The 25,412-nt window shown below is 40.6% G+C and overlaps 1 protein-coding gene across 2 annotated transcripts in view; it reads left to right on the top strand.

Moving 5' to 3' along the window:
* The first annotated feature begins 999 nt into the window (after nt 1-999).
* Nucleotides 1,000-25,412, top strand: part of PLPPR5 (phospholipid phosphatase related 5) — a 45,879-nt gene continuing 21,466 nt past the window's right edge. The window contains exons 1-2 of one of the 2 annotated variants that reach the window (XM_038144548.1): nt 1,000-2,094; nt 23,046-23,178. In XM_038144548.1, coding sequence (XP_038000476.1) covers nt 1,864-2,094; nt 23,046-23,178 — 364 coding nt within the window. In that variant the 5' untranslated portion in view covers nt 1,000-1,863. The remainder of the gene's footprint in view (nt 2,095-23,045; nt 23,179-25,412) is intronic. The other variant, XM_038144549.1, reaches the window with a different exon arrangement.

Genomic DNA, 25,412 nt, shown 5'->3' with positions numbered 1-25,412 from the left:
GATGTCTCATGTCTCGCTACAGATTTTTCACAAAGGTAGGGAGCTATCCAGCTAAGTCTGGTGAGTGCAGTGCGAATTACATGACTTAGATTCTTCTGGAGAGTGTGTTAAAAGCACATAAAAATAGACTGGATGTGGAATCCAGACATGACGAGTGTGTTCTTCAGGGGCTGATTAAAAATAAATGCACAGAGACTAACATCACTGAATATTGAAAAAATTCTTAAGAAAGGGAAGAAAATGAACAGTTAAAGCCAAAGTGCAGCACTAGAAGAATGATTACTCATTATAAAATAGGATGATCTAATCTCATTTGTTATTTCTTACTGCCTTTTCTATGTAAAATAAGTAGACTCTATGGCTGAAGCGTCCATTAAGTGTTTTCCACCCTTGTAAGATTTGGGGTGGGGTGTGTACCTTTAAGTAACTGTTTTATCTGCTGGCTCTGGGGATCCAGTCTAGAGCCCACACATGCGTGCTTCTGTACAAGCCTTGGGCACAGCTGTCTATTCTTATGTGTATTGCTGTATATGTATTTTTAAATAGAACTCTTTTGTGTTTCTATGTGTATGACTTCTCTCAGCACTGGGGCAGACTCTCCTTTTACTCTAGGATGTTACTTGAGTGAGGATGGATTCAAGGCCAGCTACCAATTTTCTTTATAGGTGTTAAACAAAAGCTTTAAGTGTTAAATGTTTTCATAACTATCCATATACAAAAGACTATGTACTTCAATTCCCAGTTTTGGAAGGATTGGGGGGTCAGGGTGGGTAGTTGTGGGACCGTAGGGAACTTCTACTGCGGCCAGAAATGAGCCAGAGCACAAGCTGATTGTATAAGTGAAATGTATTTCCTGTATCTTATCACCCAAACAAGCAGATATGCTCAGGATAAATGCTGTGTGTTGACAAGATTTTTAATATAAATAAATACAGTAAACTTATTTGGTTTAAGTTAAGGAATCTAATTTTAAACTCTTTTGTTAACATGTAAATACAATGTATCTCCAAAACTTCTGCCATAAAAGTGTCAGGCAAACCACAGAGCAAACATGAAGAATGATTTTCAGGTAAAATCACAGAATCACACAAGAGTACATGGAGGTGTGGAGGTGTTTAAGGAAAGACTGGATGTGGGAGTTAGTGCCATGGTCTAGTTGACGTGGCGGTGTTAGACCACAGGTTGGATTCAATGATCCCAGAGGACCTTTCCAACCTAACTGATGCAGCGCTTCTGTGATTCCATGCTGAGATCTTTCCCACCCCGGCCAACAGTGGCGATCAGTGTGCCTGCCCGGGCCCGTCCGAGCTGCGGCTGTTGGCAGTGCCGGGGCCGCTCCCCGCCGGCTCCGAGAGGGGACGGGACGGGACGGGAGTGCGTGCACCTGCGGGAGCTGCCCGCCCTGTGCACGCCCGTCGTACAGGTGTGCGTGGGCGCAGCGAGGGACGCGCGGTGGCCCCCGCTCCGCAGGAGGCGGGGGAGAAAGAGCGGAGGGTTCCCTTACTCATCACGGCCGCGGGGCTGTGCCGTGGGAGCCGTCCAGGACTCGAGCAATTCCCTTCACCGCCCGGTCCGGCGCGGCCGCCGCTCCCGGGGCGGGGCGGGGCGGGGCGGGGCCGGGCCGCCCCTGCCGCCGCCGCGCTCCGCCCGCCCGCCGCACGAGCCGGTGCCCGCGCCGGAGCCGCTGCCGGAGCGGCGGGCCGGGCCCCCGCTGCCCTGCTCTGCCCTGGCCGCGCTCCCCGCCGGGCCGACCGCGCTCCCGGGCGCCGCTGAGCCGCCCCCGCCCGCGGTGGATGCCGCCGGGGAGCGGGCGGAGCGCGCCGCCGGGGAGAGGGGCTGCCGCGGCCGCCGGAGCCCACGTACATGCGAGTGCCCTCTCCGCTCACCAGCATGCTTTACTTCCAGATGGTGATCATGGCAGGGACCGTGATGCTGGCTTATTACTTCGAGTACACGGACACCTTCACCGTCAACGTGCAAGGCTTCTTCTGCTACGAGGGCGCGTACCGCAAGCCCTACCCGGGCCCGGAGGATCGCAGCGCCGTGCCGCCGGTGCTCCTCTACTCGCTGACCGCAGGCGTGCCCGTGCTGGTGGTAAGCAGAGGCCGCCCGTGCCCGCGCTCCGGTGACTTGTTGGGCCGGAGCGGGCCGCGGGTCCCGGCCGGAGCAGAGCCGCCGGCGGGCGACTGTGGGCCGGGCCCAACGGGCAGCGACCCTCCGCGCTCCGGGACTGCGGCCCGGCCCCGGCGCCCCGGCGGGCAGCGCTGCCGCCCCCAGCCCCTGCCCCACCGTGCCCACCGCGCCTCTCAAGTTTATTTTTAGCACCGGTTTATGTAACTGCCAGTGCCTGTATTCCCAGCCCCGTGCGACTCCTTTTGGTAAAAAAAAAATTATCTTGTCTTTTTCGAAACGCGCGTCGCTTGCAGATAGATGGGCAACCTGAGGAAAACCCGGCTTACAGCAACCCCTTACTGATGTGTCATCCGGTACTAATTAGAAAATCGCTCTGTTAGTTTTGTTTTCTAAAAGTCAACTGGTACGTGCGAGGAACAGGGAGCAGTTCTACTTGATTTAGTTGTCTCCATATGTTACAGTTACTGACGCGTGTGCGAGCGAAACCTGTGTCTCTAATTGAACATGATCTTCCATCAATCAGTTTTAAACAGGTGTGGCTAAAAAGTGATTTGTTTAATCGATTTTCTGTGGGGATCTTTTTTGGGAAACAGTTAAGAGAAAGCTTTTTGGAAAAGCAGTGAGATTCCTTTCAAGCTGTTGAAGGTTATGTGTGTTGTCAGATAAGGAGGGCATTAGCATCATTCAGTGATCCCTCACCATACTGAGGAAAGACCTAGAGGGGAACATTTGACTATTGGGGATGGATTATATATAGACCTACCAGGTGCATGCACAGTTACATAAAGCCCTTGTAAAGAGTTGATTTTGATCAAATGTAAGCATTAGAATAATAAATAAATGCAATAAGACGAGGCCTTTTAAGATAGCAATTATTTTTTTATCACAATAATTCTTTTTCAGGAAAATGTAACAACATAGGAGCAGAAAAAGCCTCATCAGGGTAAGGCTATGGTAATCCCAGGCACAATTTCTGCTTTTGTAGCATCATGAAATCTCAGATGGTATCAAATATAAAACCTTATGGTCAGGATCAGCCTTAGTATTGAAACTTGGTTTTCTTTTTAATTTTTTTTTCTTCCAGGGGATTCAGTCTCTTAATTTGGCAAAACGTGTTGTGTAGCATTTTGGCTTTGATGGGTTCTTTTGATTTGAACATCAGTTATTTGACCACTTTATTTACCTGTTTGTTCTTTTGAACTCCTAAATACTGTTGAGATTCAAAAAGGGAATTTCATTGAATTTTTTTCTGGTGATGTTTCTCTGATGCTGGCTTGTGATTGTTTTGCTTTTAATTCTATTTCTTTTGTTTGCCTCAGGAAGTTATAAAGATTATGTCAGATATTCATGTCGAGCATCTCTTTTTCCTGTTATGTGTCAGCAAGATGGATTGGTAGTTTCCATTCATTTCCTGGGTGCTAGATGATTACGTCAGAGCAATCTCCATGACATTTTGGGTTGGCAGTCTTGTAATTAGCCTTGCTAAAAAGCTAATAATAGAATTTAATGATACTTAACTGTGTTTCATCTCCCAGTCACCAGTCTTTTGGGAAGATGACATGCTTTGGGATGTCAGGGCATGGAAAACCACATTGTAGATGCCTGTGTTTCACTTTTAAAAAAAGTATTTTTATTTCATTTTATTAAACAAAAAATTCAGCTTCTGGGAATCTCATTAATTCAACAGCATTAAGTCTAATAGTTAACTTTATTAAATAGATTGATTTTTCAGGTTTTGCATAGAATTTTGTTCTGATTTGCCTTGAGCAATCCTCTTGGACTTAGTGTTTCCCCAGGATGGCACTTACCTGGTTGTGCAGAACATGTACATTGCCTTTGTTTGTTCTTTTCATTGAAAGGAGAGGTGAAAGTAAGTTTTCTTCACCAAAACAACTTGTATGTTTTCACTTGTAATAGGTTTCAGAGATCAGGTTCTCTTCTGTTTAATTTATTTCTTGTCTATGACATCTTGGATGTTCATGTTCTGTTTAATTTTGTTTCTGTAGATGAAATATAAAAATTAATCATGTAACATAGCCCTCTTTTGGTCTGTAAAGTCTACATGCAAATGTAGACTATATTCCCTACAGTCTAGTGAAGGAAATAGATTTCTGTGAATGCAATTTCATGCTTTTTTTCCCACAATGAATATTATCCTTGAACATAGGATATTAAATACTATAATTTGTGAGGTTTTTAAAAAAAATCCTTTTTTTTTTCCTGCTTGTTTGATGTATGAGATTAATGCTCTTCCTGGAGTTTTGAGGTAGATCAACAGAATCTTTACCTTGGTGTTCGCAACAACTGAGGTTTTCTTGAGTGATTGGATTTGTTTAATTGGAGCCATAGAGGGCTTCAAGTTAAGCCAGGTTATCTTAATGTGACTCAGTTAATGGCTCCATTGCACTGAGCTTGAAGTTGCTCAAAAATCATAGGAAAATCATTAGAAAAACTCTTTTTTTTCTCCATGCCTGCTAGTAGAAAACTAAAAAAGTAAAGTACCAGTAGCAGGACCTGCCTTGATGAGCATCTCTTCAGCACTGGGTCTCTGGCTGCTATGAGGCTGCTCATCCAAAACCCCTGTGCCACATCAGAGCTGCTGCAGCAGCCCTGAGTGTCAGGCTGTGGGGTTGAGCTGAGTGTCTGCTCACAGGGCAGCCACAGGCGTGTGCTGAGACCTAAATAACAACCTGTGTCATCTGACAGCGATGTACTGTGAGCACTGTGTTCATCCTGGAAATTTTCTGGTTAGTCTTTAAAATGCTGCTTCCTGCTTGTACATTCCTACAGCCCTGGTGCAGCATTGCTGCCAGGCTTTCATCCCTGAGTCAATCTGCTTCCTCAGCCCATCTGCCCCCATGGCATCCAGGGACAGATGCAGCTGGCTGGCAAGGCACAGGTGCTCAGGAGTGTGATCTGACAAGTGCAGTCCCAGGGCAGAAGCAGAGACTGCTTGCTCTACTGGAATGCTTGGCTTTTTGATGGGGTTTTGGCTTTTTTGTTTGGGTTTTTCTGTGTGTGGTTTTTTGGTTTTTTTTTTCCAATTTCCTTGTTTTGTTTTGTCGGGTTTTGTTTGTTTGTTTTGATTTTAGGTTTTTGTTGTTGTTGAGGATTTTCTTTGGGTTTTTTTTGTTTTTGTGGTGGCTTTTAAAAAAATTATCTTTGTGTCAAATGCTCTTGGGAAAGGGAAACTGACTGAAGGAAAGAAGTTTTGTGCTCTGTACTTGGGACTTACTGGGTTTGTGTACCTACAGTCTTTGGTCAAGTAATTACCATGTATTTACCTAATATTTAGTCAGCTGTGCCTTGATGGGCAGCTGGACTAGATGATTATTGTAGGTCTCTCCCAGCTGAACTATTCTATTCTAAATATCTCCTAGGTTGTGTAGGATCTAGTAAGGAGTCAAGTTGTGCTATTCACTTTGGCTGTAACGAATTTATTGTTTGCTAAGATGTCTCTGCTTAAAGCCCCTGCAGCTTCAGAGTTGCCTGGAGAAGCTGTGGCAGCCTGGTCCCTGGCAGGTTCAAGGCCAGGCTGGGTGGGCTTTGAGCAGCCTGGTCTATGGAAGGTGTCCCTGCCCATGGTGGGTGGGCTGGAACTAGATGAGCTTTAAGATCCCCTCTGACCCAAACCATTCTATGATTCACAGGTAGTGCAGCAACTGTAGTAAACTTGTAGAGGAATCCAGCAACGTCGCTGTAGGATGAGAAGAATTGCTGCCTTTTTTTTTTTTTTTTCCCAAGCTGGTTTCCTAGCTTTTATGTAGGTTCTATGAAATGAAGATAGATAGATTATAATGCTGATTTTTTCTGGGTTATCTCTAGAGGGTGTAGGCTATGTTTCTTATCTACCAAATCAATTTTGGGTTCTTCCGCTGGAGAATTTTGAGGGTTCAAACAGTTGCTTTTCTTTAGTCTGCTTTTTAAAAAGTGCTGAAAACAACTGCAGCTTAGCATATAATAAAATATATGGTCCCGTGCAGTGTTAGAGTTTTATTTGTTGAAGGTCTCCTAGGTCATACTTTTAGGCACAGGTAATGACTTGAATGAGTAGATGTGTTTGCATAAGGAGCATTAGGCACAAGGAGTAAAATCTTTTAAAAATGTGGATGAGGTGGAAATTGCAATCAGAAGAGTGGAAAAGCCCTAAGTATGATATTCTATGAGGGAAGACTGAGACTTGGGCAGAAGCAGTGCCCCTGTGGGCTCCCTTTTTCACCTTTGTCTTTGTGACTCAGATTTGGAAGAGTACTGCTGGCTCTGTGCTCCGATCTTTTTACTGTCCATAGCACTAATACCCTGAAATCTCTGGTATACTGAGTGATTCTCAATACACTTTTTTTTTTTTTCTTTTTTTAATCTTAAAGTCAAATGTGAAGGTGACAGGAAATAGGTTCTTGATTTGAGTCTATTCAAATATGTAATAAGCACAGAACTGTTAGTTGAGGGCTCAGTGCTATTTAAGCCATTTCCCAATGTGCCTGTTCTTGCTCAGTGGGCTGGTTGCTTTTTTAAACATGTTATGACAGATGTAGCTTGGGAAATACACGTCAGTCTAATCCTTTAGCTTCCAGTAGAGATGTTTTCTAGAACGGTGAGGCTAGTGTCTCATGTTTTCAGAATCTATAGAGTGATCAGTTCTGCGTTGTTTCTTTCTGGTAGATGTTAATAATTTTGACCTCTTTAAAATACTATGAAGTGTACTCAAGGATTCTTTTAGTGATTCCACATGCTAATATGGATTATTTAAAATATCAAAACTGTTTAAACAATAAGTGGTATAAAATGTGATGTATTAGATCTAAGATGTATGCTGACTGCCAAATAAAAGCCAGGAGGAGATACTGACATATTTTCATTACATATGTAAACAGTTCAATTATACAAATGGTATTTGTTTTTATTTCCAAGTAACAAATATATGATTACAGTACTTATCCATAAAATGTACATTTCTGTTTGCATAGGTGAATTCCTAGCATATTTGTATTTTCTCTGCAAACCAATAAAAGACTATTTTAGGATAATACTTTTAATGTCATCTCCCATACAAGGAATGGATGTCAAAAACGAGACATTCTGCCTTGAGCTTAGCTTTAGTCAGTAACTTTTTCCTTTGAGAAGGAAATTTTGAATCCTGCCAAAAGCAAGTGAAAAGTAAAGTATAAAGTGAAAGATGCAATGTAATTGTTCTTGTATCAAATTTACTGTACCCCAGTACTTAAGAAAAAACAAGATAATTCTGTGAAAATTGAAAAAGAAAAGTTACCTTTTGAAGTATCTGCACAGTTTTCCTAAGTCTGCTTTCATCTTTACTGTCTTTGCTATCTTAATAGCTCCAGGTCTGAGTAGCTCAAGAGCAGTTGAAGAATATGCAAAGACCTGAAGGAGATGCCCCACTTGTTTCCAGCACATAGATGTAGGTGATGTGACTGGACACCTCCCATCTCAGTCTTCCTTTCTGAACCTTCTAGTACCTATTTTCCTTCTGACATCTGTGATTCTATGTGCTGTGGCATCAGGGGCTGATCAAATTTTATCAGGCTGAGTTCTCAAAATGCTCCTGGCAGAGAAGCTTTTAGTTAACCTATAGTTCACTAGAACTATTCTACTTGTGTGTAACTTAGTGCCATACATGAAAAAGGATTCTAAATTGTGATAGCTGGGACATCAAAATGTTCAGTTGTCTATTATATGTGAGGGAAAGCATAATCTAGAATTAAAGCTCTGAAAATATTTTCTGTGAATTTGCTGTGCCTCATGCCTGAGCTGTTTCTTCGTTCCTCACCTTAGTCAGAAAAAGCCACTACCTTCACAAATGTTCCTTCAATCTACTTTAGGCTGATTATTTTTCCACTTCATGGTTGGTACCAAGTCACTTTGGCTTCTGTGGACACCTTGATAGTATTGGGGAAAAAACTAAAGCACAAGGCCATTCCACTTTTGTGAGACCCCACTGCAGTGGGGATCAGCTCTGCATTCCAACTCTGGGGCCCCCAACATAAGAATAACGTGGACCAGTCCAGAGAAGGATCACAGAGGAGGTCAAGGGGCTGGAGCATGTCTCCTGTGAACACAGGGTGAGAGAGCTGAGGTTGTTCAGCTTGGTGAAGAGAAGGCTTTGGAAGGACCTTAGAACACCTTCCACTGTGTAAAGCGGGCCTACAGGAAAGCTGGAGAGGGACTGTTTCTGAGGGTTCGTAGTTGTAGGACAAGGGTTTAAAGTGAAAGGGTGTGGATTTAGAATAGATGTTAGGAAGAAATTCTTCACTTTGAGGGTGGTGTGACACTGGAATAGGTTGCCCAGGAAAACTGTGGATTCCCCATCCCTAAAATTGTTCAAGGCCAGGTTGGATGGGGCTTTCAGCAGCCTGGTTGAAGGATTAGGAACCAGATGATCTTTAAGGGTTCCTTCCAACTGAGGCCATCCTATGATACTCAGAATTGAACAGACTTTTCTCCTGGTCTGCTGCTTGAAGAAGTGACCTCTGTGTATGCTGGAAGAGATTAAAGTGTTTTGTCATTTCTTCCAGAAAAGAATCAAGAAAGCTTGATAAATAATGCAAGGATGAACAGTTGCTAGCAGCTGTGTTACAGGGCAAAAAATCCCAAGGGTATGTAACAAGGTATTCAAGTTTTCAGTTTTATGTAAAACTTACTGAAAAAGTTAAGGAATTGTTCAGCAAGGTATGCAGTCTATCCTAGTGCTCTTTTTCTGGGAACAGTGAACTTTTATTATGATATTTGAACATCTCATGATGCTGTTCTTGATAAGACAGTGATAGAGCAACAGAAGATTAAAGTTTTACGTCCTGATTCATATGAATTGGGTAGACTAAGCAGCCTCTGAAATCAAGTGGAAATGGTTTTGAGAAACTAATTAGCTAATCAACGAAAACAATTCCAAGATTATTAAAATAAGTTATATATCAAAAAGCTAAATATTTTTAGCTTTATGTGCCTTTCTCTTGCTGGCACATTTTTCAGCTGTTAAAACTTTACATGAATTAGGAATTGCCAGTAAACTTTGTTTACTCTGTGATCACATTGTTCTTGCAGGGCTCATTTGGTCCCTGTCATCATAGCCCTGTTTCAACCTGTGTGCACAGCTGCAACTTCTTTCCTTGATAGGTTTTTTCTTCCATTACCACGTGTTTGTAGGAAAGATATAAAACCTGCTGCCTTTTGTTTTGTTTTGTTGTTTGAAATATGCAAGTGCTGGGGACTTCAGGAAGCCACCTTTTTTTGGGAGGAGGAATGCCCTTGTCTGGAATGCAGGAGAAGTTTAAAGCTAAGGGACAGTTTATTTCATGCTCTTACTTTGTGAATAGATAATTGCTTTGCAACTCTACTTAAGAATAAAAAAATAAATCACGCTGTTACGTCTGCAGTAACTTTGTGTACCAGATGTCAGTATTGGCCTGTTGGGACACATTGCAAGACAAATACATGATTTGATAGTCTGATGCTGGTTTTATCTCAGCATTAAACCACTAATCCAACAGAGCTATAACCTAGAGAAACAATTAAAAATTCAGAACCACTGTGTGTTTTCTTGGGAATTCTTCTTTATCTGTCTGTCTTCCTGTTGTGCTGTGATGGCTTACATGAATGGTGCCTGCAGAAGTTATGTTTGTAGTTGCACTGGAATGTATTTCTGCTGTGCTTAGTATGCATGTGATTTACAAACACTAACAATATCGAGGCCATATGCTTCATCCTTTGATGGGTTCTCTGGAAGTAAAGTGGCAAGCAGATGTGACCAAGGCAGGCAGGCTTCTGTTTGCAGCAGCTAAATGCCTGCTTGTCCTACAAATTATGCACTTAATGTTTAAGTGAGAAATTGTTAATCCAACTAATCCTGAGAGATTAAGGAGTTTGTGTCATTGTTTATAATCTAAAATAGTAGGCTTGAAGTAATAATCAGTTTTTCAGCTGAACAATTCTTGCTCATTGTACATCATGCAGGATTGAGGAGATGGGTGTCCATATGATGCATAATAAATGACAGCCAAAGTGGAATTGTAAGTAGCTTTAGCTGTGTTTTTCAGCCTTAAAAGCAGAGTGATGTTTAAAAAGCTTTATATGCTCTTGCAGCCTCTCTCAGATACACTGAAGTGCATGATGGCCCAGCTTTCATCATGCATGGTTTTTTATTTAGCAGAGATGTGGTAACCTCACAGATGGCAAGTAAAAAGTCCAGCTGAAGTGGATATACCATATCTCTGGCACTCAAAAAGTTGTACATGAGACATACTACTTTAAGGAGGAATATCTGTTGAAAACAAAGCCCTTTGTATTTGCACATAGTACAGTGACCATGGTGTTGGACAGTGACTAGGAAAGCAGTTCTAGCATTTGCTATCTCTGGTGGGCAAACTGCCTTTACTAGTAGCACTTCTATTTACCTGTGGATCAGAATATATTTATTTTCAATGTAAAATGACAATAAATCTGCAGTAGAAAAATGACTGTATGTATTAAGGCTTTTTAGAATCTATTAGTGTAAAAATTTTTTCAGTACTGATTCAAAACTGACTCTTAGTTCTGGATGCCACTTCCTGGGTTATGAGGTGCCATAAAAATCCTTCCTGGTTATACAGTATAAAAACTTGGGTTGTGGATTCCACTTCTAGTTGCCAGTCTGGACAACTTATTGTCTATAGTGCTGTGTGAATTGTGTAAATGTATCATAAATATCCATTTCCTGATTAGTATGCATTGTATATTTATATGAAAATTTCCTTAACCATATGCACTTGCTAATGTACAGCCAATTATAAATGTAGTATAGCTGTGTTCTAAAAATACTATTTTTCTTTCTCGGCTGTTTTTTCTTCTTGCCTTTCATCCATGTCAGGTTAAAGAGTATGTATGAAGGCATTCAGAGTTTTTAGTTTTCTAAATATTAATTAAGAAAGAAGCAGCTACCAAGAACAGAAGTCAGCCTAACAGTATTTGGCTATCCAGATTTTATTTTTTTTTCTTTCGCTATACAGCATATTGAAACATCTGTTGTTTTAGGTTGGTAGGTTTCATGCTGTCTCTAAAAAGGATCAGTCTTACATTTTATTTTTTATTGTTCAAATTTTGAGTAATATTTTGGGGATTTCTTTGATCAGTGTATAGTTTGGCTCTTTATAAATCAAGTATTGAATACTAGAATCAGTAAGTGGAACTCAGCTTCCCAGTATAGTTATTTTGGGTTGTAACGGGGATTTCTGTGACCTGTCTGTAGCAATTCAGGGCTCAAACATGACTGAATTAATTCTGCTTAAAGATTTCTTAATCAGGGGCCAGCTGAGCAGTAACCAACGACGTGAACTTGCAGCCTGTGGGGAGCATGAGGTGAAGTATTTGAGCTTGACCTGCTTTAATCATGCCTAAGCCCAGGATGTGTTAGTTTTTTTGGTTTTTCAGAGTGTGTGCACAGGCTGTCCATGGCAAGGCTCTGCTGAGAAGGGGGAGCCTCCCAGGGTGCAATGGCTCGTGGCTGAGCCTGACCTACCGAGGACACGTCTGTGCATGGGTTCAGCTCTGTGCAGAGCGATGCGTTGGACGTGCCCAAGCTTTGGCACATATTAATAGAACTTGGATCATACTTACATAGATTGAGCTGGATGTCCAGAGCCTCTCCACTGCTCCGTTCCTGCTTTTCCTGTTCCTGTGAGGAGCGTCCGTGACCCTGTTGGGTGTATCACGGCTCTGCTGTGAGGTCAGGCCTGAGGCTACTGCCATCATGCATTCAAAGTGCACAGACATGAGTCTGAGCATCCTCAGGGGAGGACTGGGGAGCTTGGGCTGCATTAGGCTGTAGGCCATAAGCTTGTTCCATGTGAATGGTGTGGGGACATTCCAGCTGTTAGGATGGGCCCCTGTGCCAAGTGCTCACGCTTGACTGAAGTCAGCACTTCAGTCAGTCACGGGGACTCTTTCCAGAGCATTTAGCAAAGGCAGATGAGATTTGTAGGCAGATTGACCTTGGGCCATGTGAGGGGTTTGGGGACATCTGCGGCTGGCAGAATGAATGTACAGAGCTGGGCTGTGAGCTCTGTCAGGCTTTGCCTTGGTAAAGGGAACTGACCGCTCAAGCACGATGGACACGTAGCCATTCGTGCCTCGCTGTCAAATGGTAGTTGTGAAACTAGGCTTCTCTGTAAAGCACTCAGAGATTTTGCATGAACAGTTATACTAGAGCTAGATTGTTAATTTGTTATCTTGATATTATAAATGAATTATCTTGGTGTTGATGGAGTTCAATTGCATGCTTCAGTGCTATTGAAATCACAAGGCTTTCCTGAGGTAGAGCGCTGTGTGTGAATGAGTTTGGTGCTAATAGAATCTTTTTCTGGAAACACATTCATTTTAATGGTCAGCATTGCAACTTTACTCAGTATTCCTTTTGTTTCTGAATTGTGATTACTGTGTGATTAGGAGTAGATGGAAAACATAGAGCAGAGACTATTTCTTTAAAAAACTAAGTATATTTGCATATGCAAATGTGTATGCACAATATGTTGCCAGAAAAATTCATGTTTACAGGGTTGACTGGTATCCATAGTTTAGTTCACATGTACTTTTAACCTTGAATACCAATGGAAAAAATGTAATGCCTCAAAGAATTTATTCATTTACACCAGAATACTTGAATTGTTATCACTGAGCATGTGCAAGCACCTTTCAGCACACTTTGAACTTCTCTTTGTAGTAATTTAAATTGCTCCAATAATGGTTGCGTCCAAGACTGGCTAAAAAAGCATGCATTTGTGCATTTACATAACAGTATGTATTTTATATAATATCCTTTATTCTCTTCACAGAAAAGACCAAAAACCAGCTATTATAAAAGTCTGCCTTGAAGACAGTCAGTGTCAGAGCTTCACAAGATCTAAAAATTTTAAATAGACTCATTCATCCTTAAAGCACTTCTCTCACCACTTGAGCTTTTTTCAAGATATTTGATGAAGCCAGCAGCATATTTAGTATTATTTTACAGATCTATGCAAATGAGATTATCCTTGTTAGGGTAAACCATTATGAACTATTTCATGAGTGGAAAGAGATACAGTCACATATTGAATAAGAGTAGCTGGGTTTACTTCAGCCAATAGACTTTGCAATTAGTTTTGAGAATACCATTGCATGCTTTAAAGAGCTGTTTTTATGCTCTGCTGTCTTCACAGCAAAGTATACAATCTCCCCTCTGTCTTGTAGGCATTTCCTGTACTAGGAAATTTTTGCTGAAATTTCCCACTCTTGCTACTCCTGTTTCAGCTCATTGGCTGCTGTGCCAATGAGGGCACTTGGGACTTCCTCTTAATTCAAGCACTGCATTGTGTAAACTTCTAAACAGGGTCAGACAACATAGTGTTGCCAGCTGCACATCTGCAGCCATCTGGATTTGTGGCAGGAGCAGTAAAATAGACATTGTGTAGCAGAGTTGAAAGAGTGACAAAAGTGGTGCGAATCATATTTGCAGGAAACCCACCATAAAGAAAATCCACCATATTTGATTTACAGAGTATACAGTATCATTATTCAAAAGGTTCTTCTACTTGTGTGTTTATCAGATAAACATAAATAGGATATGCTACTGCTGTGCAATTTTTATGAAAAAGCTTGCTGGCTAATTCATTCCCATTGCATTGTTGAGCAGGGGTAAGTAATTATTAAAGCTTCTGGTGCTCATAAACAGGCCTCTAGCCCCACTTCTATGACATCATTAAGATTCTGTTTCTAATAAACACCACTTCAGTATCTTAATTTATTATAATAGAATTCTTAAGGAGAAATAATTACACACAGTGAAATTACAGCTTTCAGTTCTGAGGGAGGAGAGGCAGGGGGAGTAGTCACCCATTGTTTTGTATCTGGGCATGCTAGTTGCTTGAGGTGAGGCTAGAAGAGGCACTTATGACCTCTTTTCTTTTGGATCCTTTCTCCCTGACCAGCATCTCTGGTGACTGTTCTGGGAATAACATCATGAGTTTGCCTGGTCAGTGAAGCTTGAAAAGTTAACTTCTGTATTCTCTTTGACTGTGTTACTCTGCTTTGTTACTCTTTGTTTTACTTCTGTGTTACTCTTTGTCTGTGTTACTTTACTTTTCTCTACTTGAAAGCTTCTATTTGGTCACTTGTTTCCTGGCTCTGAGAGATACTAGAAGTGTGGATTAATACTATCAGGGTTTGTTAGTAATTTTACTGCTGGTTTTATGCTGGATGCACATATTATGCACAGGAAACCCTAATGTGAGACAGCTCAGAATAAGTTTTAGTTTTAGACCGAATGCTTCTATGCATGGGCTTTTAAAGTGTTTTAAATTCATTTTTAATGGCACCTGGATTCTTTGCAGTAATGCTTACAATGTAAAGACATAAAGTATTTTAGAAGAATGACTTATAATTTAATGTGTTCAGGAGTGGGCATTGTATTTTTTGACTTATCTTTCTGATTTATCTGACCTGTTAAACCTCTTTCTCAAATATTTGATACTGCTTCTCTGTAAAATTGGATTGTCTTCCTAGTTTTGTTTTGTTATTTTCCTAGGACAGTATTCATATCTAAGACCTCTTTCCAGACTTTGGATGAGGTTTGGCTCTTAACATAGAGTGCCATAGTTTTCACAACTAATCCAGCTCCTGTTGAAGTTAGTGAGCTTCTACTTTAGATTTCAACTAAAAAAAGGTTAATTACCTTAATGTATTTCATTTGTTGGCAATTATACTGTAGCTTAAGGTAATGGTAAAGGAAGAGGTGCTTATACGGAGGCCATTATTAGTAGGAGTGGAGCTACTTCCATGATTATGAAGAGAGCTATTTTATTTTGAAGGTAATTTTTAATAAAAAGCTTAGACTTATTTTATTGAGCTGTCTACTTAAATTTATCATTATGAATCAAATACTAGTTGATAATAATATACACAACTGGTTTATTACTTATGTTTATGTTTTGTAGACATACATATTTTGCCACAAAAATCCAAAAAACAATTTTTGTAGAATCTTACAGGTATTAATCATATGTACAGTATGCTTTTCTCATAGCTCTATTAAAACACAGGGCACTTACACTGTTCCAGTGTTTGGTCCTCCATTTTTCATTGTTTGATGGCCATGGCAATTCAGTGAAAGTGGCTTTCCTTGAACTGATCTCTGGAATAATTTATCTGCAAAACATCACTGGCCTTGAGTAGAAGTGAGCTAGAAGTAAGACAGTGGGAAAAGCGAGAAATACCAATATTCTCCTTCTTCTGAGCCTCTGGGAACAGTTGGCTACAGTCATATACTGACTGTAAAACCACTACTTTGTGACTAGAATCTTTAAGAGATGGCTTTTATGTAATCAGATTTTATTCAAACAGGGATGAAAGGCTGTTTATGCTGAATTTTGCAATTGAATGTTCATCCTGGGTAGAAAAGCGCAGTTGCATAGATCACCTAAGGCTTAAAATACGGAGTAACATTGCTGTTGGAAATGATCACTGGTATGGGTGTCAGATGCACTGGTATTGTGTTTATCAAGGAATCATATTTTCAATATGCACAGAAGGGTTAGGACACCTGCAGACAGAACTATGTACAGTTTTCTTGGCCAGTGAAGAAACAAAGGGGTTCACCAAGGCCAGGTCATAAAGAACCACAGTCTTCTCCACACGTGTCACTTGAACTCCAGTGGAAGACTTCCTTGATACAGTTGAGTGCAGAGATGAACATATATGAAATTCATCTTCTAACAGAGAAGATAAATTACAGAGCTTTGAACATTTTATTTTTCCTTCACAAATACCACAGTATTTTAAAGGTTGAAGTTAAGTGCTTGAGAAAAATGAAAAATTTTGATGTAGAATTCTTTTTCAGACTCCTTAATGAAATAATTATATTTAACAACAGCCTTTTTCTTGTATCCATCAGAGATCAGGAGACTAAAATCAGTTGATATCTGGTCGTATTACAACTCATTTTCCTAAGGAGGTGTGTTTGTGAAGTATGGAGTTCAGAAACTTTACATAATGGCATCCTTGTTTTTTGTAAAAAGAAAATGAGGGAAATCTAAAAATGGTAAGAATTTCCTATGATAAACTTATCTGGAGTATTTGAGCCTAAAATAACTTCACAGTTTGAGATGTGAATTTATGCCTTTAGAAGGCAGTTTTGAATTAATTTTTCTCTCTTCCCCTCACCATTTACTAGGATTTTTTTAGATGTAGAGATTTTCTCTAGATGAACATTTTTTCTCTAGTTTTTTGATGTTATTTTTTAAAATTAAAAAAGCTTGATGCATGGGCAAGAATTCTCATGAATGTCTCTTGCAATGTCACAGCAATGTGTTCAGCAAGAATACGCGTGTCAGTATTGTAAAACTGCCAGCATTTGGATAGTTTTAGAGCCAGGTGCCAGACACTCACTTGGCCCCTAGACTGCCACACTGGCGTTCCTGAGCGTGTACCTCACGTCCTGGTCATTTCTAATTGCCTGGAGAGCTGCAGTGTGGAGCAGCTGCATGTTCTTCATCTCACAGTGGTACGAAAGGCTCAGCAGCCGTGAGCGGGAGCTGCAGTGGCAAACAGAGAGGGTGGAGAAGGCTGAACGCAGAGCTCGGTGTGGAGGGCAGGCAGGAGCTGCAATGGCAAACGCAGTGGGTGGAGAGGGCTGAACGCAGAGCTCGGTGTGGAGGGCAGGCAGGAGCTGCAGGCAGGAGCTGCAATGCCAAACGCAGTGGGTGGAAGGGCTGACCGCAGAGCTCGGTGTGGAGGGCAGCCCAGCAGGGCGGACACGCCGCCTGGGCTGTGTGCTCGGTGCTCAGTCCCGGAGCATCAAATGCCATACAAGGCCCGGCTCTCATGTGCCACCAGTTGTGGCCCTCTGGTGATGGCATGAGGCCTTCTCTTAGTTACTCTGGGAACAGAAGGGCCTGGTAACTGTTTCTCTAGATGACCTTTTGCACATGACCGAGCTTTGCTCTGGCACTGTGCGATTTCAGCCCTGGTGCTGCTCTGCAGGGGCTTTGCCTATTGGACACCACAGGTGGGCTCCGGAGGAGATGCCACTGGCACACATGATCAATTGCTCAGTTAAAGAAAAAAGGAAGATCTTAAGAGACTCTGTACTTCAAAATACTTCATTTTTTTCCTCTCATGTGGTAATGAATGAAGACAATTCGATGAATGATGAAGTTGTCTATGTCTCTGTGATTATGTTCTCATGTGGTGCATTCCTGGCTTCCTGCTTATAAATGATTGGCTACCGTGTGCCTCTTGCTTTCAAATACCAGGTAAAGTCTTTGTGAAGAGAGCAGCTTTTACCATTGTTACATACTGAGCATGTCTACAATGTATTAAAAAGGGAAATAAAGAATATTTGTTCCTGTCAGAAGCAACAGTAGTGTTTAGTACCATATAGCCTTACCACACACTACGAAGAACTAAGTAATGCAGATAATATTTCACTATTAGATATGTAATATTTTACTGCTTTTGTGACATGACCAAATATATTAAATTTTAGTATTTTTCTCAAAAAAATACGGGGAGTACATATTTTTAAAACAAAATTTACAGGCTCAAAAAGGCTGAGTTTTTTTTTTTTTTTGTCAAAATCTTTCTTTAGAAAAGCAATTTTCTTTTTTACATCTTTTCTGTAGACCTTCAGAAGCTGCTATGCAGTAGGATCCTATATCCTCATGTTGAATGCAAGAGAGGATATTTTCTATTTAATCAATACCACACAGATTTATCTAGGATTTTTTTCATTTTCTGTGGAACTACTGGTCATTTGTTACTATAGAAAATGTACTTCTCTGAAAATTGACCAGGGCATTTGCTGTCAGTTTAAGCAAGCAAGAAGCAATGAGAACAAGAAAAACACAAAGAAAATGGCCTCAAGGGAAAGCTCTGCATAATGAGCTTGAAATTTGCTACTGCTGGAAGTACTGTAGCTGCTTTTCCTGCCAGGGCTGTCACCTCACTCAACAATTTTAGCTTCAAGTGGAGAGGAGAGCTTTACTTTCAGCATCACTAAAGGCCAAGGTTTATGCTGCTGGATTTCCCACACGGAGGCCACTGTGCTCATTGGTACATGGATGGCATTTTTAAAGAGAAAATAGGCCAGGAATAGCCCATGGTCTCAAAAGTTAAAAAGACAAGGTAAAGAGCAGGAATAACAAAGCATATAGAAGCCATATTTTTAGAAGAGATCTGCATCACACTAAGTGGGAAATCATAAGTTAAATGAATGAGAAGGCCATGCAGTTGAATTGATAACAATTTTCCTAGAGATATGTAAATCATTCCCAAGATTTTTAGCTCCATTTCCTACCTTCCCTTCTTGCCTGATAAGGAAGAACAAGGAAATTCATTCTAGAGAGAAAAGCAGAGCTATGGACTGCCTGAGATGCTCATTCCCCCAAGGTTATTTCTTGAAGATGGTCTCGTAGAAGCCTTGGTTACTGTTCAAGTCATGCCTAAATGGGAGAAACACAATGAATGAAACGAAGTCAGAAGAGAAACTACAATGCACAGTATTGTAAAATATTCTTCTTAACTTGACAAGTTGAGCACATGGATGAATATTTAGTGGTCTTTTTAATGCAGTAACCACTTTTCAGTGCTACTCATCTAAGTGGTTGCTGTAGTTACAGCATAACCCTGAGAATTGGCAGAGAGGGAATCGTGTATTCTGTGACAGTCCCTGGCCTGTGTGAAATATTTCTTGAACATTTGTGCAACCTAAAGTAGGTGTTAGCTGGAAAGGTCTGTGACTGTATACACAGAAATTCAATCCCAAATAGAGATTATCAGTCTTACATTTCAGGATTTATCTTGTTTAAACATATTCATGTACCTTCAGGTATCTTGTCATGCAAGTGAATATTTAAGTCTCACTTAAGTCCTGGGACTTTATAGGGAGTTATGTGAAGTATATGAAAATGTAGGTCATAAAGTAAACCTCATTATTATTTTAAGAAATGCAGATTTAAGGTCATTTATTTATTTAGTTGCTGGCTATTGTAAAGCATAGGAGACACTAGGGGAGGTTTGTTTATGGAGTCAGTTTACTGGAAAATCAACAATGTCAGAGCTGCTCTAGCTCTAATATTTGGAATGAGTCAGGCTTGACATTTTGAGTTGAAAAGAACACAGAATTTAGAACCAAGTTAAGAATATACAGGATGGAAGGACAAATTAGATTTTTAAATTGACATGCAGTGCTAAAACTAGGCACAGCTTGCCTGGATTCAGAAAAATGACTAATACAGAAAAAACCTGGACTTGTGAGGGGGGAATCAGTGTAGGGAATGTGTGCAAAATGCTGTAAGTATCCTGAGAAGAAAACAAGGAAAGGGACAGGTATTAGGTGGTTGGCAATAAATGCAAAAAATGTATTACTAGTATAAATACACCATGGAAGTCAATTAGCTAATATATTAATATGGAGTTAAGAGGTGAAAGAAGAAGAAATAATAATTTTAGATCACGTCCCTCTCAAATTCTCTTCCTGGCTATCAAATGGATTGTCACATCACAGACAAGATATGATTGCCATGGAGATGGTTCCAAGAACTTCTGTAATTTAATTTTTGCTGGGTTAATATTTTTTATATGCTTCCATAAAAGTAAATTATCATCCTTTTCTTGCTCCATGTTGCAACACTTAAGTACACTGTTTTTGTATAAGGACTCTGCAAGTTGTTTATACATATGCCCTTCAGAATAATGGAGAGCTTGCATTTTGTACTGTTAGACTTCAGATGAAAATTGTTCTTTTCCTTGTAATTTGTATGCTGTAGCTGTATATCAAAATTGAAAGATAGCCTTATAGAAGGATGGCCTCCCCTGCTTTTAAAAACTGTTAAAATATCTGTGAGCTAAGAATTTTAATACATACCTTTGGGAAATTTGTACAGTGATCTGAAGTAGCATGGCCCTGGTAGAATAAGGTAAAATATGCTTCTAATATCCTCTCTTTTTCAAGGTAATCGTATTTCTGTACCTGAACTTGTGTAGTTTTGTCCAGACGTTTATGTTGTCAGAACATTCAGATTCTCCATTGCAATCTTTCACCGCCACTTTTGGAATATTCAAAAAACTTTTTGCCCCAAGACTTAGAGAAGAAGTACACAAATAATTCTGTTAAATTAAATGTCATTTGTTGGCTGGGTACAACTGGCATATGCAGTGGAAAGGGTAATGGTGGTTCCTGTGCCAGCAGGAATACAGAAATTGCTCTTTCCAGGAATATACCAGGCATGCAAATTGCTGTAGAAGTGCCGGGGGGGGGGTGCAGGGTATTGCTCTCCTTTTCCTCTGCCCTGTAGAGCTGATTATTGCCAGTGATGCTGGAGAGAAGAAGGGGAATGAATTGCACTGGGAAGAAGAATTTCTCCTGGGATTTATTGAGATTGAAAAGGATTTTTTTTCCATTTCTTAAACATCAATAGGCTGATTATTGAGATGAGCAGTGCTTGTGCTGAAGAATGGAGGAAAGAGAACAGCTTTAGCTGAGCTGCCAGTGCAGAAAAATAAAGAAGCTGTATTTATTGCCAAATTCTAGAAGGATTCTCTCGAAGCAAATCCACGGAAGCATCGAGATGAATGCCTTGTGTGCTCAATGACTCCTAATACTACTGACAGCAGAGCACTGGGCCTTCTGTAGCAGAAGTTTTGTCTTTAGCCGAATTCCACATCCTTCTGACCCTTGCACCTACATGCCCACCTTTAGAATGCTGCTATTTTTGGAACAGAGGGTTTTCTTCATACAGGTCACCATCAAAGACAGGAAATGTAACAAGGAAAATCTCTTGGCAGCAGCAAAGATCTAGATGTAGCCGATGAAGATATTGCTGGAAGTGAGACTCTCCTTTCCTGTAACTCACCAAGCAGTTCTCTCTTTAGTAAGCGCCAGCTTCCCTACCAGGCAAGAAGATAACCTTTATTCTTAGATCAGCAGATTCAGTCTCTGCTCAGAGCTGGAGAGTTGAGCTTGCTGGCACTCTGGGTGTTCTTGCAAAAGGTTGAGCACTGTATCTCACAGATGCTTCCTTTGTGCTGAATTCTGTTCTTTCCTGGAGTTTCAAAATCTGCGAAAATTTTACTGAAATCTTTTGAGTTTGGCAGAAAGAATTAAAGGCAGAATCTGACTCTATTCAGGTTGCCTAGTCCTTGAGAGGAAAGAAAAGCAGTACTGTGACTCACAGTTAAAGTATTAGTGTTTCTGTTCTCACCTTTATGAATCACATTAAAGCTGATATTTTTGGTATTTTTTTTCATGAAAACTATAGGGATCACTGCGTTGAATTCTCCTTCTCATAATTTGAATGATCTTGAATTCAAGGTTGAATTATTTTTCATGTATACTGATCATTTACTAATTATAGATGAAGAAATTCTACTTCACTGGGCTGGAAATTTGCTTGCATCACAACAGAGAGGATATTTGTTAGTTCAGGTGTTGACATTTCTGTTTTATCTAAAAATTCCACTAGGATCTGAAGCCAGTCTAAAGTAATAGATAATGACTGTTTTGGTGGCAAATTAAATTTTGCTTTTTACATACTTGCCTCCAGACTTATTTTTGTTACTTATGCCACGTTATTTGTAAGTAGCTCTTTCCTCCACAATTTAGCCCAAGGGTATCTGCATAATCTACAAACAGCTAAGGAATGTCGATAATTGCATCCTTCCTGTTGACAACATGTGCATGTGAGCCAGTGCCCACAGATTATTTTATTTATTTTGTAGAACTGTTCAGACCTATCGTGATATATGAAGATATCTATATTTTCCGGTTAGGGCAAAGGTTTAGAAAAACCTCAGCAATTAATCAGATTTGATGGCATTATTGGTTGTATTTGTGGAGTATTAAGATTTCACTTTGGTAGTCTTTATTCTAGTTGATCAAAGTGTGATGTACCTGTCAATAAGCTTTAAGTTTTTCATGTAGAGGAGTGGAAGGGCCTTGCCTGTGAGTCCCACAGTGAATCAGGGTTAGAATCCAGTGGTCAGTATTTGACCCTTCTGCTGTGCTTTTTAATTATCCCTGCCGTAAAGCTTCGTATCGTAGCTTTAGATAGATACCTACTTAAAGTCTTGGCTTTGGCTGTCAAGTCTCAATCCATAATTGTAGTGAATAAATCAAAGGTCATGCTTTGTTGTACAGGTAAATACATAATCTAGAGAAGATATTTTACATTCAAAATGCATTTTTTCTCTTTGGTGATTTTTACAGTTTTTTGCCAACTATAATGGGAATGATATATAGACATGAGAACTTTATTTTGGTGGAGTGAATATGAAACAGGCCATTCTTAATGTTAAGATATCAGTGGTGACACTTTGTTCAAGCATGAGGAACAGAGCTAAAGCCAGACTTGATAAATTTAGCTAGCAAAATGTGAATCAAACCCTGTTAAGTACCTCCTGGCAAACCAAACCTCTGATGTGAACAGGAGCTCTGTTATGACTTTTTCCCCCCTTTCTCTTTATATTAGTCCAAAAATTAAAGCTCTACCCTACAGAGTGCTGGGTGTCAGTGAATGCCATGTTGGAACTGAAATGTTCAGCATCTTGCAGGATTAGGCCTTTACTGTGGTCCAGATCTTGTGCATTATGTGATCTGTTGTTCTTGAACTAATAGATCTTTCTCTTTCCCCTCATCCTGAAAACTAGGTTATGTTATGCTGACTACAAATCCTGGTTGTAATGATTTATTTTCTTTTAAGGCAAATAAAGCAAGCCATAAGGCATATTTCCCTCATAAGAAGATTAATGTATAGAAGTTGATTCACTTATGCTTTCTCTTGTGCTGGCTTGGTCTTGTTTCTTTAAGATGAGATGTCTGTCTCTGTAATATTAGTATATTTTACTTGCTGTAATCTGATGCACCATTTCTCTCCCCTTTTTTCTCCTCCCCTAAGATTATCGTTGGAGAAACTGCAGTCTTTTGTCTACAGTTAGCTACAAAGGATTTTGAAAACCAAGAGAAAACAATATTAACTGGAGACTGTTGTTATATAAATCCACTGGTGCGCAGGACCATCCGATTCCTTGGTATGAGCAAAATTACTGCTTTCATTTTCTGAATGGTGAGAGTGATCAGTTATGTCTTAATTTTGACCTGGGGAAAATATTCAGATAACTGTATATCATTTCATGTGTAGTCTTAACTCTGGTGCAGTTTTCCTTTTAGGTAGCTAATGAAGCTTTTTGGAAGTTTGGATTAAAAAGCAGTTGCAGAAACAGCAGTAAAAGTAGAAAGAACTGGGACCACTAGGGGGAAAAATAACCAGCAGGCCTGAAGTGGGGTGAAGTGGAGAAAGGTGGTATCCTTGTGCCATATCTATAGCTGATAGTAAACACACACACCCCCCAAAGCTGAGGACATTGGGATATAAATGTGTGTTTGAAACCAAGCCAATTTGCTTGGTTCAGCTGCTTTCTTAGCCTGGATATTGTATTATAGTCTCTAGCAGAAAACTGCAAAATCCATGCTACATTGGTTTTAGCTGAAACTCCCCCATTGACTTTAGTAGCTATGAGATGCTGTCTTTTCTACTTAGTTCATTCTAAATGTGTATGGAGGGAGAAGTCCCACCACTCAAAATGTGTATTGGACATTTCCAGATGCTGCTTTTTAATACATATAGGGATGCCATAGCAGGGCTCAGTTCTGCTGTTTGCTTTTCTTTCATGGCTGCATCTGAAGGAAACAGCTGAAGGAATGAAGCCTTGGGGCAGCTAATCCTGCTGTGTGCCCCAGTCTCAGGGAGAGGGAGGGCATGTGCAGCTGTGTCTGTATTTGCAGTGTTTGTGTAACAACTGTGCCTGCTTTCCCAGAGTGTGATTGCTCCCTGTAAGGAGACTGTATAGGTCTGGAGGAGATGCAGAGTGATGATGAGGAGCTCCTCCCACTCCAGTTCCTCTCTGTGTAATCAGTGCCTGAGTTTTCTTCCCACTAAGTGGTCTCTTCTTTCCTCACAGAAGCAAAAAAAAATTGGTAGGGGTGGCAGGAGTGGACAAAGACTTTCTGCTGTTGCAGCAGATGAAGCATTGCTACCCATTATGCTCCCCCAGAGTGATGTGTCCAGCTGTCTTGTGCAGTGCACACCCTTGGGACTGGCTGAAAGGTCCTTCTGTGAAATGACATGGCCAGGCACAATGTGCTGCTCACCAGAGTCTAGCATCTTGGGAGAAATTTGACCATTAGTGTGACATTGTGACCAGCCAGGATCCCAGAAGTCAGCCTTGGTCCTCTAGCTTTGTTAAGAAAAATCCTGACCTTAGTAAGTGTATGTTTCTATGGAATTACATCTGCTGTGATGTCGGTCCTTTAAAGTCCTCATAGTGCCCCATGAAACTGGGATTTTCCAGAGCTCACCCTATATTCACAATGAATTGGAGTATGGGAAAGGTAAGGTGATTTGCTCATAGAAATACCGGGGGAAATCCACAGCTCAGGTGGAATTGGAACAAGCATCCACTGGCTTTGCCTGCCGGTCAGGCTGCTGTGCTTGCATGTTCTTCCAGAGCTCATTTTCTATTTACAAAAGGATAGAGAAGGACCTCAGAATGGCAGAAATCTGTTTTCTTTTAAGTAATCAGATACATGCATTTACATCCTAATGAATGAGTACATGTGCTTAATGCTTTGCTGATATGCCTGATTAAAAAACTCTTTAGCATAAGTAGTTCCTCAAATATATAAATCTTTAGCTCAGTGTGTTGGTACTGTGATTAATATGCCATGCACAGAGATTTACCCAGTAGCAGGCAGATGAAGACAACTGGTGCATGGCAATATTGAATTATTCAGAACTTTAGATTCTTTACAGCTGCAAGGGAAAAAAAAAAATGTTCTTCCAGTGTGTGTTATGACTTCATAAGTTACTTCTCCATGAGGATCTGACCTTGGTTTTCAAGCAAATTTATCGGGTGAAGAATTTCCCTCTGTCACTTCTGTTTAGTGAACATGGGCAAAAGTTAGGTACCAGTAAAGCAAGCTGCCCTAAACAGGGGATATGCATGGCTATGGGGCCTAGGAAAGCAGGCTACTTGCACAAGGGGTGAGTGTTCCTATGAAAGATGGGAGAGACATCACGTGTGTGGGTACGTTGGAGTGTTGCTTCCTCAGTTTTGTAGGAAAATACCATCTCCAGTATGAGCTGTGGTCTTTAGGGTACAGTACATGGGAGGATTTTTCATGTTCTTGAATGGAAGAAGCTGGTCTATTGCTGTGATGAGTACTATAAATTGTCAGGAAATTTAACTCTTTGTTTCCCTCTTTA

Source organism: Motacilla alba, chromosome 8 (assembly GCF_015832195.1).
Source record: "Motacilla alba alba isolate MOTALB_02 chromosome 8, Motacilla_alba_V1.0_pri, whole genome shotgun sequence".
Taxonomy (NCBI): Eukaryota; Metazoa; Chordata; class Aves; order Passeriformes; family Motacillidae; genus Motacilla; species Motacilla alba.
The sequence above is the reverse complement of the archived record's forward strand: the minus strand, read 5'-3'. Positions and strand labels throughout refer to the sequence as shown.